The 13,809-nt window shown below is 39.2% G+C and overlaps 2 protein-coding genes across 2 annotated transcripts in view; both read right to left on the minus strand.

Annotated features, from left to right (window-relative positions):
- Positions 1-475: 475 nt before the first annotated feature.
- On the minus strand, positions 476-3,571 carry LOC118403765 (zinc finger protein 665-like). Its single transcript, XM_035802565.1, has 2 exons — positions 3,489-3,571; positions 476-2,558 (listed from the first exon to the last, which is right to left on the minus strand). The coding sequence occupies exons 1-2, from the start codon at positions 3,560-3,562 to the stop codon at positions 1,331-1,333; spliced, it is 1,302 nt and encodes a 433-aa protein (XP_035658458.1). The 5' UTR covers positions 3,563-3,571; the 3' UTR covers positions 476-1,330.
- A 230-nt stretch (positions 3,572-3,801) lies between these two features.
- LOC118403052 (zinc finger protein 569-like) overlaps positions 3,802-13,809 on the minus strand; it is a 17,079-nt gene continuing 7,071 nt past the window's right edge. The window contains exons 2-3 of the mRNA XM_035801488.1: positions 5,193-5,688; positions 3,802-3,806 (exon numbers count right to left, since the gene is read on the minus strand). Coding sequence (XP_035657381.1) covers positions 3,802-3,806; positions 5,193-5,685 — 498 coding nt within the window. The 5' untranslated portion in view covers positions 5,686-5,688. The remainder of the gene's footprint in view (positions 3,807-5,192; positions 5,689-13,809) is intronic.

The raw sequence follows: 13,809 nt of genomic DNA on the forward strand, positions 1-13,809 counted from the left end.
GTTTTGTACCTTATTGTGGAATCAAACACAGACAGTAGACGCAGCTAAATCGTTTATTCTATTGCATTAGCACTGGACAGTGGGGTGGGCAGTCCACGAATGGTGGTGCCAGAGCTCGAGGTTGTGTTACTTCTCAATTCTCACAGATCTTCATGGATAATACTTAATATTATTCATGATGGACTGTACCGACTTATTAATACCTAGATTAGAGGGTACGAATTAAGTAATACGAACTCAAAAACAATTAACAAGTTTCAAAACAGATTCTATAAGAATACATATCTACCATCAGACATTTCTACCATAGTGTGCACTTCATTACTCTCCAAGCAGAGGTTAGGCTCCGGCTGTTTTTTTAAACGTTTTTTAGTCGTTTTTATCGGGCTTTCTATTTTGTCATTTTTCTTGAAGTACGCCACATTTTTCTTGAAGTTTGAAGTTCTTTTAAAAAGAAAAAATAGAAAGCCCGATAAAAACGATTAAAAAAACGTAAAAAAAAAACAGCCGGAGGATAACCTCTGCTTGGAGAGTAGCACTTCATTCCTTCAATATTATAACACTCGATCAACTTGCAGGTTAGTTGACAAACAGCAGGGAAATTAACTTCACAGAAACCAAGTTGCTTCTGTGTGGTCGCTTATTTTCTTTTGCTTGTATTCAATACAGATTAGACATTTCCAAAACAGAATATATTCGAAGTTAGTAGACAAAACATAATTTCAGAACCAATGTTAGATATACAACAAAGTAACAAAAACAATTTTATGCCTTAACTTGCTTTGTACAAACACTTGTCTATTTGAAAACATCTATCAACTTATCATATGAGCATCTATGAACTGAAGTCATTCTATAATTCTTAAACAGTGGGCTCTCATCAACATCAAAAGCTTAAGATGTTCCAGCTACGTTTTACATACTGGATCTCCTTTCAAGTATACATGGCTTCTCTCAGTGAGACACTCGCAATATGAATAATCAGCAGGGAAGCACCCTTAATGTCCGGAAGAGCCGCAAAGGGTCAAACTGTCACTTATCCTGTATCCAGGCTCTCAACAAAGCCGGTTCGTCATCAGTTTTTACAAATGTCTCAGATCAAATTTCAGTCACACATCGCAGAGTAGTGCTTTGTAAAGTACTGGAAAAGAACTTTATCAACAGACGATTTAGTAACTGTCTGACGGATTATCCTTGTTTGGTCATTCTCCTGTATGGGCTCTCATGTGTCTAGACAAGGATGACTTCCGGGCCGCCCTGTACCCGCACTCCCCACACATCTAGGGTTTCTCGCCGGTGTGCTTTGCTAAATGTTTGTTCAAACTTGATTTCACTGCTGCAGAAAAGTCATACTGGTCACACTTGTGGGGTTTTCTCCAGTGTGGGTTCTCATATGTTGGGATAAGGTGGACTTTTGAGTTGTCTTGTACCCGCACACCTCGCACATGTAGGGTTTCTCACCAGTGTGTTTTGTTGCTATATGGTGGTCCAGGTGGGGCTTCTGTGCTGCAGAATAGTCACACTGGTCACACTTGTAGGGTTTTTCTCCAGTATGGGTTCTTATATGCTTGACTAAGTGAGGCTTATGATATGTTCTGTACCCACAATCCCCACAAATGTGGGGTTTTTCGCCAGTGTGTTTTGCTGCTATATGGTTGTCTAAATTGATTTTCTGTGCCGCAGAATAGTCACACTGGTCACACTTGTAGGGTTTTTCTCCAGTATGGGTTCTCATGTGTATCAATAACTTAGGTTTTTTAACTGTTCTGAACCCACACTCCCCACACATGTAGGGTTTATCATCCGTGTGTTTTGCTGCAATATGGTTGATCATATGGACCTTTTGTACTGCAGAATAGTCACACTGATCACACTTGTAGGGTTTCTCACCACTGTGTTTTGCTGCTATATGGTTGTTCAAAATGCTTCTCTGTGCTGCAGAATAGTCGCACTGGTCACACTTGTAGGGTTTTTCTCCAGTATGGGTTCTCATATGTTGGGACAAAGTAGACCTTATAGCAGCCCTGTACCCACACTCCCCACACATGTAGGGTTTGTCTCCATTGTGTTTTGCTGTAATATGTGTGACCAAATTGCCTTTCTGTGCTGTAGAATAGTCACACTGGTCACACTTGTAGGGTTTTTCTCCTGTGTGGGTTCTCATATGTTTGGATAGGTGAGCTTTTCTTACCGTCCTGTACCCACACTCCCCACACATGTAGGGTTTGTCCCCGGTATGTGTTGCTTGATGAGTAGCCAAGCTACCCTTTTCTGCAGCAGAATAGTCGCACTGGTCACACTTGTAGGGTTTTTCTCCAGTATGGATTCTCATATGCCGGGATAACTTAGACCAATGAACTGCCCGATACCCACATTCCCCACACATGAAGGGTTTCTCACCAGCGTTTTTTAAGTTGACTTTCTGTGCTGTTGTCTGGTTTTCAGCATCGCTTGATTTGCTGCCACAGGCAATCTGACAAACCTCGGCGGGAGACCCATCACAGCGGTTCTGCTCTACTCCAGTGTGAGACCCTGATCCTGTCGTTGCCATGTCTAAGCTAATGAGAAAATAAAGAGATTATTTTCTAAGTCATCATGATCATGATGTTGAAAATAGATTGTTATAACCTGATCAGATAACTATTGTGTTATAACTCATTTCCGACGTGTCTCTGAGAAAAGGAATGTTGCTTTCTCCACTTGTGACAATTTTCTAACTCGACTATTAGTAATGTCACAAATCCCTGTCAGCCCCTACAGTCACTCAACAAGTTCTATTAAATAGAATCATGTCCCCCAAAAAGCTATTTTATGTTGTATTTATATCCAAAAATGACCACGTTGCCCCCTACCTATACTACTTTAGGGGAGGGAGTTGTTTTCCGGAGCTGCGCAGAAAGTGCCCAGTGCCTACCCTTAGCCTGTTTCTTTTAGATAATTTTTTTCCCTGGGCAAATTTCGATCACAAAGGTCTATATTTCTGCAAGAGTGACTGAAGCATGTATATTTTTAAAATCTTGCCAAAAATTGTGACCTTTGGCATGCTTTGACCTATGAGTGACCTTCATATTCGAGACTGGCACATGGACTGATCCATTAGGGGAGGGGGTGCAATCCTGACATCATGACAATCATCTGGCTGTAGCTCGTTAAAATGCCGGAGTTGAACTCGGGCTTTTTGAACCAAAACAAACCTAACAAATCCAGCTTTGCAGTGGGGGTAAAGACTTGAGGTTTGAAATGTAGGTAAATGTGTTTTTAAGTGATTGTTTGACATGGCTTAACCATGTAGGGAATGGGCAATTCGATTTAGCAGCCCCTCCCCTTTATTCGTGCGGTGGTTTCGCCCCCTCCCCCTTCATTGCCACCATATTCATATCCAGAAATGCCCTATATATTATCATATTTCTCCGCTTTTCTTCCACGAAAATAACTTGAAACTCTAACGCCCATGTAGGAATACCTGACTGCTTGCTATTAAGTCTTACCTTCTTCCTATGCCGACTTTTCTCCTCGCGTAAACCGGGGATCGAGCTGGTTTCTTCTTTTGCCGAGGGGTCATAGGTAAAGCGGTACGGGTCAAAGGTGAATAAGTTCTCCTGACATCCCAGATATTTGACTCCCACCAACACGTTACGAAACGTCATGTTAAGTGCTCAGTCGATGTTAGACCACTTTGCCTTATCTTTAGTATGATGGTCAGTCTCTCACCAATAGATTCAGATCCAAAATTAGTTCATGGATGAGGGCCGTGAGGCATATTAACATATGCACATCAATGAGCACTTAGAGGATATTGAGCTAATCTAGGGGAAAAAACGCATAAAACAAATCTTATTCTTTCTAGTTTCCTGATTTTCGTACTGTTGGGGGTTGTTTTTGCTGCTCGAAAGGCTTTGCTTAAAAATCATTGTTCGCTGCGCAGAACAAGACATTAATTCGTACAGTCTACAAATAGAGGGAGCATAGTTCTCCTGTACAGGCGAACTCGATTGTTGATTTAAAGTTTATACATAATGGATAAGGAATTGAATGTTATTCCACTTGATTCTGTATCACGTCTGTTACAAACTGTACTATCAAGTTTTGTTCTATGTAGTGGAATCAGACGGAGACAGTCGATGCTGCTAAACCTTGTATTCAATTGTGTTAGCGCCAGACAGTGGGGTGGGTACTCCGGATCCTGAACAAAAGTTTCCTCCTTAATAATAACAAAAGGAATAATCCGAAAAAAATGAACAAGTTTCAAAAACTATTCTATGAAACTACATATCTACTATTACAGATTTCTACCGTAGTGCATACTTCATTCATATATGTAAGTCTTATTACGTTACTTTGTATTACTTTACTATGTTAAGTTTTCATGTACCTAATGTTTGTTTTAATGCCTGAATACACAATTCCTCGCTGCCATGTATATAGAGAATGGAATCAATAAACTATCATTACTATTCCTTCACCGATCAGCTTGCAGGTTAGTTGACAAACAGTAAAAATCATTTCACCGAGACCACTTATTGTCTTAAGCTGGTATTCACTAAAGGTTACACATTTTCAAAACAGACTATATTCAAAGAAAGTGGACAACATATTATTACATTACGGTAGAAATTTTAAATATATAATAAAGTAACAAAAAGAAACAATTCAATATGCCTTCACTTGCTTTGGACAAACACTTGCATATTTACAAACATCCATAAACGGATAATATGAGCATCTATCAAGTCGTTCTATGCTTCTACTTAAAACAGTGGACTCTCATTTAAATGATTCAATCTAATTTTCACATGTAGGATAAACATTCAAGCCCACGCGGCTTCTCTCAGTGAGAGTCTCACAATATAGTAAAGGAGGAAGCACCCTTAATGTCCGGAAGGGCCACACAAGGTCAAACTGTCACTTATCCTGCATCCAGCAGCAGACTCACCGCAAAGCCGGGATCAGCTTTTATGGATGTCTCTGATCAGAGCTCATGGCGTCCACAGCGCAGATTTGTGACACTGAATACCCAGCTTGTTTTTCTATGTTATGTGTTTTGCTATATGGTGGTCAAAAGAGGATTTAGTAACTGTCGTGCTGGTTTCATTTGCTTGTTCATTCTCCAATATGGATTTCCATATGTTTAGACAAGTCAGACTTTCGAGCTGTCCTGTACCCACACTTGTCACACATGTAGGGTTTCTCACCGGTATGTTTTGCTGCCACATGGAGATCGAGGTGGAATTTTTGTTTCGCAGAATAGTCACACTGGTCACACTTGTAAGGTTTTTCTCTAGTGTGGATTCTCATATGTACGGATAAGGTAGACTTTTGAACTGTCCTATATCCACACTCCCCGCACATGTAGGGTTTGTCACCAGTGTGTTTTGCTGCTATATGGTTGTCCAAAATGATTTTCTGTGTAGCAGAATAGTCGCACAGGTCACACTTGTAGGGTCTTTCTCCTGTGTGAGTTCTCATGTGTACAGACAAGGAAGCCTTCTGAGCTGCTCTGTACCCACACTCTCCACACATGAAGGGTTTCTCACCAGCGCTTTTTAAGGTGACTTTTTGTGCTGTCCGCTGGTCTCCAGCATTGCTTGTTTTGCTATCGCAATCAACCTGGGGAACACCAGTAGGAGATCCCTCACACCAGTTCTGAAGTACTTCGGTAGGAGACCCATGCCCTGCCGTCGCCATGTCCTACATAATGAGAAAATGAAGAAATGATTAAGAAAGTCATCGAATATTTGTAAAGAGGGTGTAAAATTTGATACGGCTGTATTTCAACTTTATATTACAATTGATGACTTGCCCCGAAACGAATTTGGTACGTTTCATGATAAAAGAAATGTTGCTTTTCCAACCGTTCAAAAATCTGAGTCTGAAGTTAGTTACCACAAAACCACCTGCAAATTTGACGAGCTCTGATTTACCGCCTATTATCAAAGGGATATTTTCATATGTTCGTACCCCATACAAAGCAATAAATGTCCTTATATGGCGAAGACATTGACAAAAACATGATATTGAAAATAAATAGAAAACAAACATGTTTGAGTTTGAAATGGATCACATAAATTCAACCCACTGCGTGCCAACTCAAAAGAATTTAGGCATGTTTTGTGAAAACAGAGATGTTGCATTTTAAATCTGTAAATAACTTTATAAGCTAGAGTAAGTTGCTACAATATCCCTTACCTTATTCTGTACTCAACTTGTTCATTTCGCTTAGGACCTTTATATCAAACTGAATTGATTCTACTCCCGAAAATGGATTGAAAAGTTTGAAATCAGCATTGAAATGATAAAATAAATGTAAACAGACTGGTTCATTTATGCATCATGTTTCAGACAGACACTTCTAGACAGATAATGTTAAAAATATTAGCCTTGTTACCGCCTGTTCAGACCCATAAATGGTAATAAGAGTTGTGAAAGTGGATGTGCAACACAGAAGATATTATCATTCTCTCCACTAAATTCAAATTTGATGCACACAACAGAGGCGGTAAAGAAATTGGGGGTGGGGTAATAGCAGATGATAAAACATAAAATACTTTCCCATCAACAAGAAACATTGTGACATGCTAAACAACCCCACCCCCTCCACCTGGTACGTCATTCCTTGCTTCCAAGGGTCACTTGCATATATTTCAACATCTGAGCTTTACAAACACCTAACGGCCTGCCATGGCATTACATACCCTTTTATATCCTCCAAAAAGCCCATTTACATCCTCCACAACGGCCATGTTGCCTCCTACATGACGTGCGGAGGTCATGAGGGTTGCACGTATGTTTGGTTTCGCCCCCCTCTATTGGGGGCCAAGTGTTGCAAAATTAAACGTATACATAGAACGAATTTTCTCTCACACAGAAGGGTTGAAAAAGGTCTCACACACAGACAGATTTTTCTCTCTCACACAACAGTGGAAAAAGGTCGCACACATTGACAGATTTTTCTCTCTCACACAACCGTTAGAAAAGGTCGCACACATCGACAGATTTTTCTCTCCCACTCCAAAGTTGAAAAACTTCGCACACAGTCACAGATTTTCAAAAGGTGATTTTTTTACTATGTGTTGTCCTATATCATTCTTCACAAATGTTATAAATGCAAGCATATACAGACGGTTTCTCGGTTCAACATGTACTTTATTCTTCAATATAGAGGCTATTATATTGTTTTAGTGAATACCGTGACCGGTATTCAAATCCATTTCTATTTCAGCATTAATGATACAATGGCCAGTATGAATTTGACTTTTGACCTGTTATATAGCTTATATGATTTGCCTTTTTCCCATAGAGACATGTATTTGAAATATACCGTAGCTTGAATGTCCCATAGATTCATAGAATGTACGCACACATGTCATATAAGTTGTCCTTCACCGACTCAAACTTGCACGCTCGATATCTTTCTAAGATACTAAGATTTCCGATCTTTCGTGCAGTCATACATAATATCTGTAAAAACAAATATTATCCAAAAACTGAGGCTGAATTTTTTTTCACATACACAGCAAGAAGTTTCTGCAAGTCAGTCACCCATGGTAAGAAAGCTTAAGGTGGAAAAAAATCCGTCCCTGAAGAGAACTGTTTAAAAGATCCTTAAAAGTTTTGGGGGTTGATTGCATTCTTCACATAGTGCAGACACCACGAGAATATGTCGCGTCAACAAATGTGCAATTTTTTGTCTCAAACAATTGCAGAAATCAACTCTCAAACACATATCGAATTATTCCTTCCAAAGACAAACTACACACAACGCAGAAATTCTCTCTCACCCACAGAACAAAAAGTTCTTTCACCTCGGGGGCTTTCCCCGCCAACCCGGCTGTAGGAGTGAGCGATTTATTTTGGTCTGAGTGAGAGCGAAATTTGGTCGATGTGAGAGCGCCTTTGGAGTAGTGGAAGAATAACTTGCTTGAGTTTTCATATCTTCTTAAAGGCAATGAACAGCGCCAGTTTCCAATAATAAACCTTTTCAAAAATGACATTCTGTTATATTATAGACATTTCCTCGACAATCATATCATTCCGACACACAACGCAGAATTTCTCTCTCACCCACGGAACAAAAAGTTCTCTCACCTCGGAAGCTTTCCCCGCCGATCAGGCTGGAGGAGTGAGCGATTTTTTTGGTCTGAGTGAGAGCGAAATTTGGTCGATGTGAGAGCGCTTTCGGAGTAGTGGAAGAATAACTTTCTTGAGTTTTCTGAACTTCCAAATGGCAATAAACAGTGTCATTTTCTTGTTTCCACTAATAAACCTTTTTAACAATGACATTCTGTTATATTATAGACATTTCCTCGACAGTCATATTATTCCGACACACAACGCTGAAATTCTCTCTCACCCACAGAACAAAAAGTTCTCTCACTCCGCGAGGCTTCCCCTACCAACCCGGCTGGAGGAGTGAGCGATTACTTTGGTCTGAGTGAGAGCGAAACTTTGCGATGTGAGAGCGCTTTCGGAGTAGTGGAAGAATAACTTTCTTGAGTTTTCTTAACTTCTAAAGGGGAATGAACAGTGTCATTTTCTTCAGTTTCCAATAATAAACCATTTTAACAATGACATTCTGTTATATTATAGACATTTCCTCGACAATCACTTTATTCCGACACACAACGCAGAAATTCTCTCTCACCCACAGAACAAAAAGTTCTTTCACCTCGGGGGCTTTCCCCGCCGATCTGGCTGGAGGAGTGAGCGATTTATTTTGGTCTGAGTGAGAGCGAAATTTGGTCGATGTGAGAGCGCTTTCGGAGTAGTGGAAGAATAACTTGCTTGAGTTTTCATATCTTCTTAAAGACAATGAACAGCGTCATTTTCTCCAGTTTCCAATAATAAACCTTTTCGAAAATGACATTCTGTTATATTATAGACATTTCCTCGACAATCATATCATTTCCGACACACAACGCAGAAATTCTCTCTCACCCACGGAACAAAAAGTTCTCTCACCTCGGAGGCTTTCCCCGCCGATCAGGCTGGAGGAGTAAGCGATTTTTTTGGTCTGAGTGAGAGCGAAATATGGTCGATGTGAGAGCGCTTTCGGAGTAGTGGAAGAATAACTTCTTTCATCATTTCTTTACTTCAAACGCATGTTAAACACTGACATTTTGTATAGTTTGAAACGATATACATCAAACACTAACAATCACTTAAACCAAAGATATTGTCTTGACGATCAGTCTTTTTCCGACACTCAACGCTAAAATTCTGTCTCACACACAGAACAAAAAGTTCTCTCACTTCGAGGGCTTTTCCTGCCAACCTGGCCGGAGGAGTGAGCGATTTTTTGGGTCTGAGTGAGAGCGAAATTTGGTCGATGTGAGAGCGCTTTCGGAATAGTGCAAGAACAACTTCCTTCATCATTTCTTTACTTCAAACGCATGTTAAACACTGACATTTTGTATAGTTTGAAACGATATACATCATACACTAACAATCACTTAAACCAAAGACATTGTCTTGACGATCAGTCTTTTTCCGACACTCAACGCTAAAATTCTCTCTCACACACAGAACAAAAAGTTCTCTCACTTCGGGAGGCTTTCCCTGCAAACCCGGATGGAGGAGTGAGCGATTTTTTGGTCTGAGTGAGAGCGACACTTTGTCGATGTGAGAGCGCTTTCGGAGTAGTGAAAGAACAACTTCTTTTAGTATTTTTTACTTAAAACCCAAAATAAACGCAGACATTTTGTTTAGTTTGTAACGATATATACTATACAATACCAATCACTTATACCAAATATTAAAGATATTGTCTTGACAATCAATCTATTTCCGACACACAACGCTGAAATTCTCTCTCACCCACAGAACAAAAAGTTCTCTCACTTCGGGAGGCTTCCCTGCCAACGCGGCTGTAGGAGTGAGCGCTTTTTTGGGTCTGAGTGAGTGCGAACTTTTGTCGATGTGAGAGCGCTTTTGGAGTAGTGAAAGAATAACTTCTTTTAGTATTTTTTACTTAAAACCCAAAATAAACGCTGACATTTTGTTTAGTTTGTAACGATATATACTATACAATAACAATCACTTATACCAAATATTAAAGATATTGTTTTGATAATCAATCTTTTTCCGACACACAACGCTGAAATTCTCTTTCACCCACAGAACAAAAAGTTCTCTCACTCCGGGAGGCTTCCCTGCCAACGCGGCTGTAGGAGTGAGCGATTTTTTGGGTCTGAGTGAGTGCGAACTTTTGTCGATGTGAGAGCGCTTTTGGAGTAGTGAAAGAATAACTTCTTTTAGTATTTTTTACTTAAAACCCAAAATAAACGCTGACATTTTGTTTAGTTTGTAACGATATATACTATACAATAACAATCACTTATACCAAATATTAAAGATATTGTTTTGATAATCAATCGTTTTCCGACACACAACGCTGAAATTCTCTTTCACCCACAGAACAAAAAGTTCTCTCACTCCGGGAGGCTTCCCTGCCAACGCGGCTGTAGGAGTGAGCGCTTTTTTGGGTCTGAGTGAGTGCGAACTTTTGTCGATGTGAGAGCGCTTTTGGAGTAGTGAAAGAACAACTTCTTTAAGTATTTTTTACTAAAAACGCAAAATAATCACTGGCATTTTTTTTCAGTTTGTAACGATATACACCATACAATAACAATCACTTATACCAAATATTAAAGATATTGTCTTGACAATCAATCTTTTTCCGACACACAACGCTGAAATTCTCTTTCACCCACAGAACAAAATGTTCTCTTACTTCGGGAGGCTTCCTTGCCAACCCGGCTGTAGGAGTGAGCGCTTTTTGGGGTCTGAGTGAGTGCGAACTTTTGTCGATGTGAGAGCGCTTTTGGAGTAGTGAAAGAACAACTTCTTTTAGTATTTTTTACTTAAAACTCAAAATAAACACTGACATTTTGTCTAATTTGTAACGATATCAACTATACAATAACAATCACTTATACCAAATACTAAAGATATTGCCTTGACAATCAATCTCTCTCCGACACACAACGCTGAAATTCTCTCTCACCCACAGAACAAAAAGTTCTCTCACTTCGGGAGGCTTCCCTGCCAACCCGGCTGTAGGAGTGAGCAATTTTTTTGGTCTGAGTGAGTGCGATTTTTTGTCGATGTGAGAGCGATTTTGGAGTAGTGAAAGAACAACTTCTTTTAGTATTTTTTTTACTTAAAACGCCAAATAAATGCTGACATTTTGTTTAGTTTGTAACGATATACACTATACAATAACAATCACTTATACCAAATATTAAAGATATTGTCTTGACAATCAATCTTTATCCGACACACAACGCTGAAATTCTCTTTCACCCACAGAACAAAAAGTTCTCTCACTCCGGGAGGCTTCCCTGCCAACGCGGCTGTAGGAGTGAGCGATTTTTTGGTCTGAGTGAGTGCGAACTTTTGTCGATGTGAGAGCGCTTTCGGAATAGTGAAAGAACAACTTCTTTTAGTATTTTTTTACTTAAAACGCAAAATAAACGCAGACATTTTGTTTAGTTTGTAACGATATAAACTATACAATACCAATCACTTATACCAAATATTAAAGATATTGTCTTGACAATCAATCTTTTTCCGACACACAACGCTAAAATTCTCTCTCACACACAGAACAAAAAGTTCTCTCACTTCGGGAACTTCCCCTGCCAAAGCGGCTGTAGGAGTGAGCGCTTTTTGGGGTCTGAGTGAGTGCGAACTTTTGTCGATGTGAGAGCGCTTTTGGAGTACTGAAAGAACAACTTCTTTTAGTATTTTTTTACTTCAAACGCAAAATAAACACTGACATTCTGTTTAGTTTGTAACGATATACACTATACAATAACAATCACTTATACCAAATATTAAAGATATTGTCTTGACAATCAATCTTTTTCCGATACACAACGCTAAAATTCTCTCTCACACACAGAACAAAAAGTTCTCTCACTTCGGGAACTTCCCCTGCCAACGCGGCTGTAGGAGTGAGCGCTTTTTGGGGTCTGAGTGAGTGCGAACTTTTGTCGATGTGAGAGCGCTTTTGGAGTAGTGAAAGAAAAACTTCTTTTTGTACTTTTTTACTTAAAACGCAAAAAAAACTTAGACATTTTGTTTAGTTTGTAACGATATACACTATACAATACCAATCACTTATACCAAATATTAAAGATATTGTCTTGACAATCAATCTTTTTCCGATACACAACGCTAAAATTCTCTCTCACACACAGAACAAAAAGTTCTCTCACTTCGGGAGGCTTCCTTGCCAACCCGGCTGTAGGAGTGAGCGCTTTTTGGGGTCTGAGTGAGTGCGAACTTTTGTCGATGTGAGAGCGCTTTTGGAGTACTGAAAGAATAACTTCTTTTAGTATTTTTTACTTAAAACTCAAAATAAACACTGACATTTTGTCTAATTTGTAACGATATCAACTATACAATAACAATCACTTATACCAAATACTAAAGATATTGCCTTGACAATCAATCTCTCTCCGACACACAACGCTAAAATTCTCTCTCACCCACAGAACAAAAAGTTCTCTCACTTCGGGAGGCTTCCCTGCCAACCCGGCTGTAGGAGTGAGCAATTTTTTTGGTCTGAGTGAGTGCGAATTTTTGTCGATGTGAGAGCGATTTTGGAGTAGTGAAAGAACAACTTCTTTTAGTATTTTTTTTACTTAAAACGCCAAATAAATGCTGACATTTTGTTTAGTTTGTAACGATATACACTATACAATAACAATCACTTATACCAAATATTAAAGATATTGTCTTGACAATCAATCTTTATCCGACACACAACGCTGAAATTCTCTTTCACCCACAGAACAAAAAGTTCTCTCACTCCGGGAGGCTTCCCTGCCAACGCGGCTGTAGGAGTGAGCGATTTTTTTGGTCTGAGTGAGTGCGAACTTTTGTCGATGTGAGAGCGCTTTCGGAATACTGAAAGAACAACTTCTTTTAGTATTTTTTTACTTAAAACGCAAAATAAACGCAGACATTTTGTTTAGTTTGTAACGATATAAACTATACAATACCAATCACTTATACCAAATATTAAAGATATTGTCTTGACAATCAATCTTTTTCCGACACACAACGCTAAAATTCTCTCTCACACACAGAACAAAAAGTTCTCTCACTTTGGGAACTTCCCCTGCCAAAGCGGCTGTAGGAGTGAGCGCTTTTTGGGGTCTGAGTGAGTGCGAACTTTTGTCGATGTGAGAGCGCTTTTGGAGTAGTGAAAGAACAACTTCTTTTAGTATTTTTTGCATTTTGCGACTTGCAGACCTTTATATACCTGTTAAAACAGGCATTTCTTCAACATGTTCGCACTGGCGCAGTGGTTAAAGTTTACGCATTCTAAACCAAAGCACCCGGTTCGACTCCGGGGAGGTAGATTTTTTTTTTTCTTTTTTACACCATTAAAATACTAATTTTTACATCCATTTGGCCACACCAATTTATTTCTTTGGTTAACGAATTCGCCGCTTCGTTTTTTTGCCGAATAGAAATAAAAATAAAAAAACAACTTAAAAATGCCCCGCAACAGAGCTCACTAAAAAACAGGCAGTGTAGTGAAATTTGCTGCAGTTCACGCAAATTTTAACAGGTGGCGTCTAGATCTAGATTCAGGCACATATGTGAATCTCTCCATGCGCCAATATCAGGTTTAGTTACTCTGTTCTATTTATATGACATTCTAATAACTAGAAAAAAACGTTCACACACGCAAACATTGGCAAAATGCCAGCTTTTTTAAAAGCACTTGTTTTACTTACGCCAAATAAATGCTGACATTTTGTTTAGTTTGTAACGATATACACTATACAATAACCC

The sequence above is a fragment of the Branchiostoma floridae genome, chromosome 16, assembly GCF_000003815.2.
Source record: "Branchiostoma floridae strain S238N-H82 chromosome 16, Bfl_VNyyK, whole genome shotgun sequence".
NCBI classification, from domain to species: domain Eukaryota; kingdom Metazoa; phylum Chordata; class Leptocardii; order Amphioxiformes; family Branchiostomatidae; genus Branchiostoma; species Branchiostoma floridae.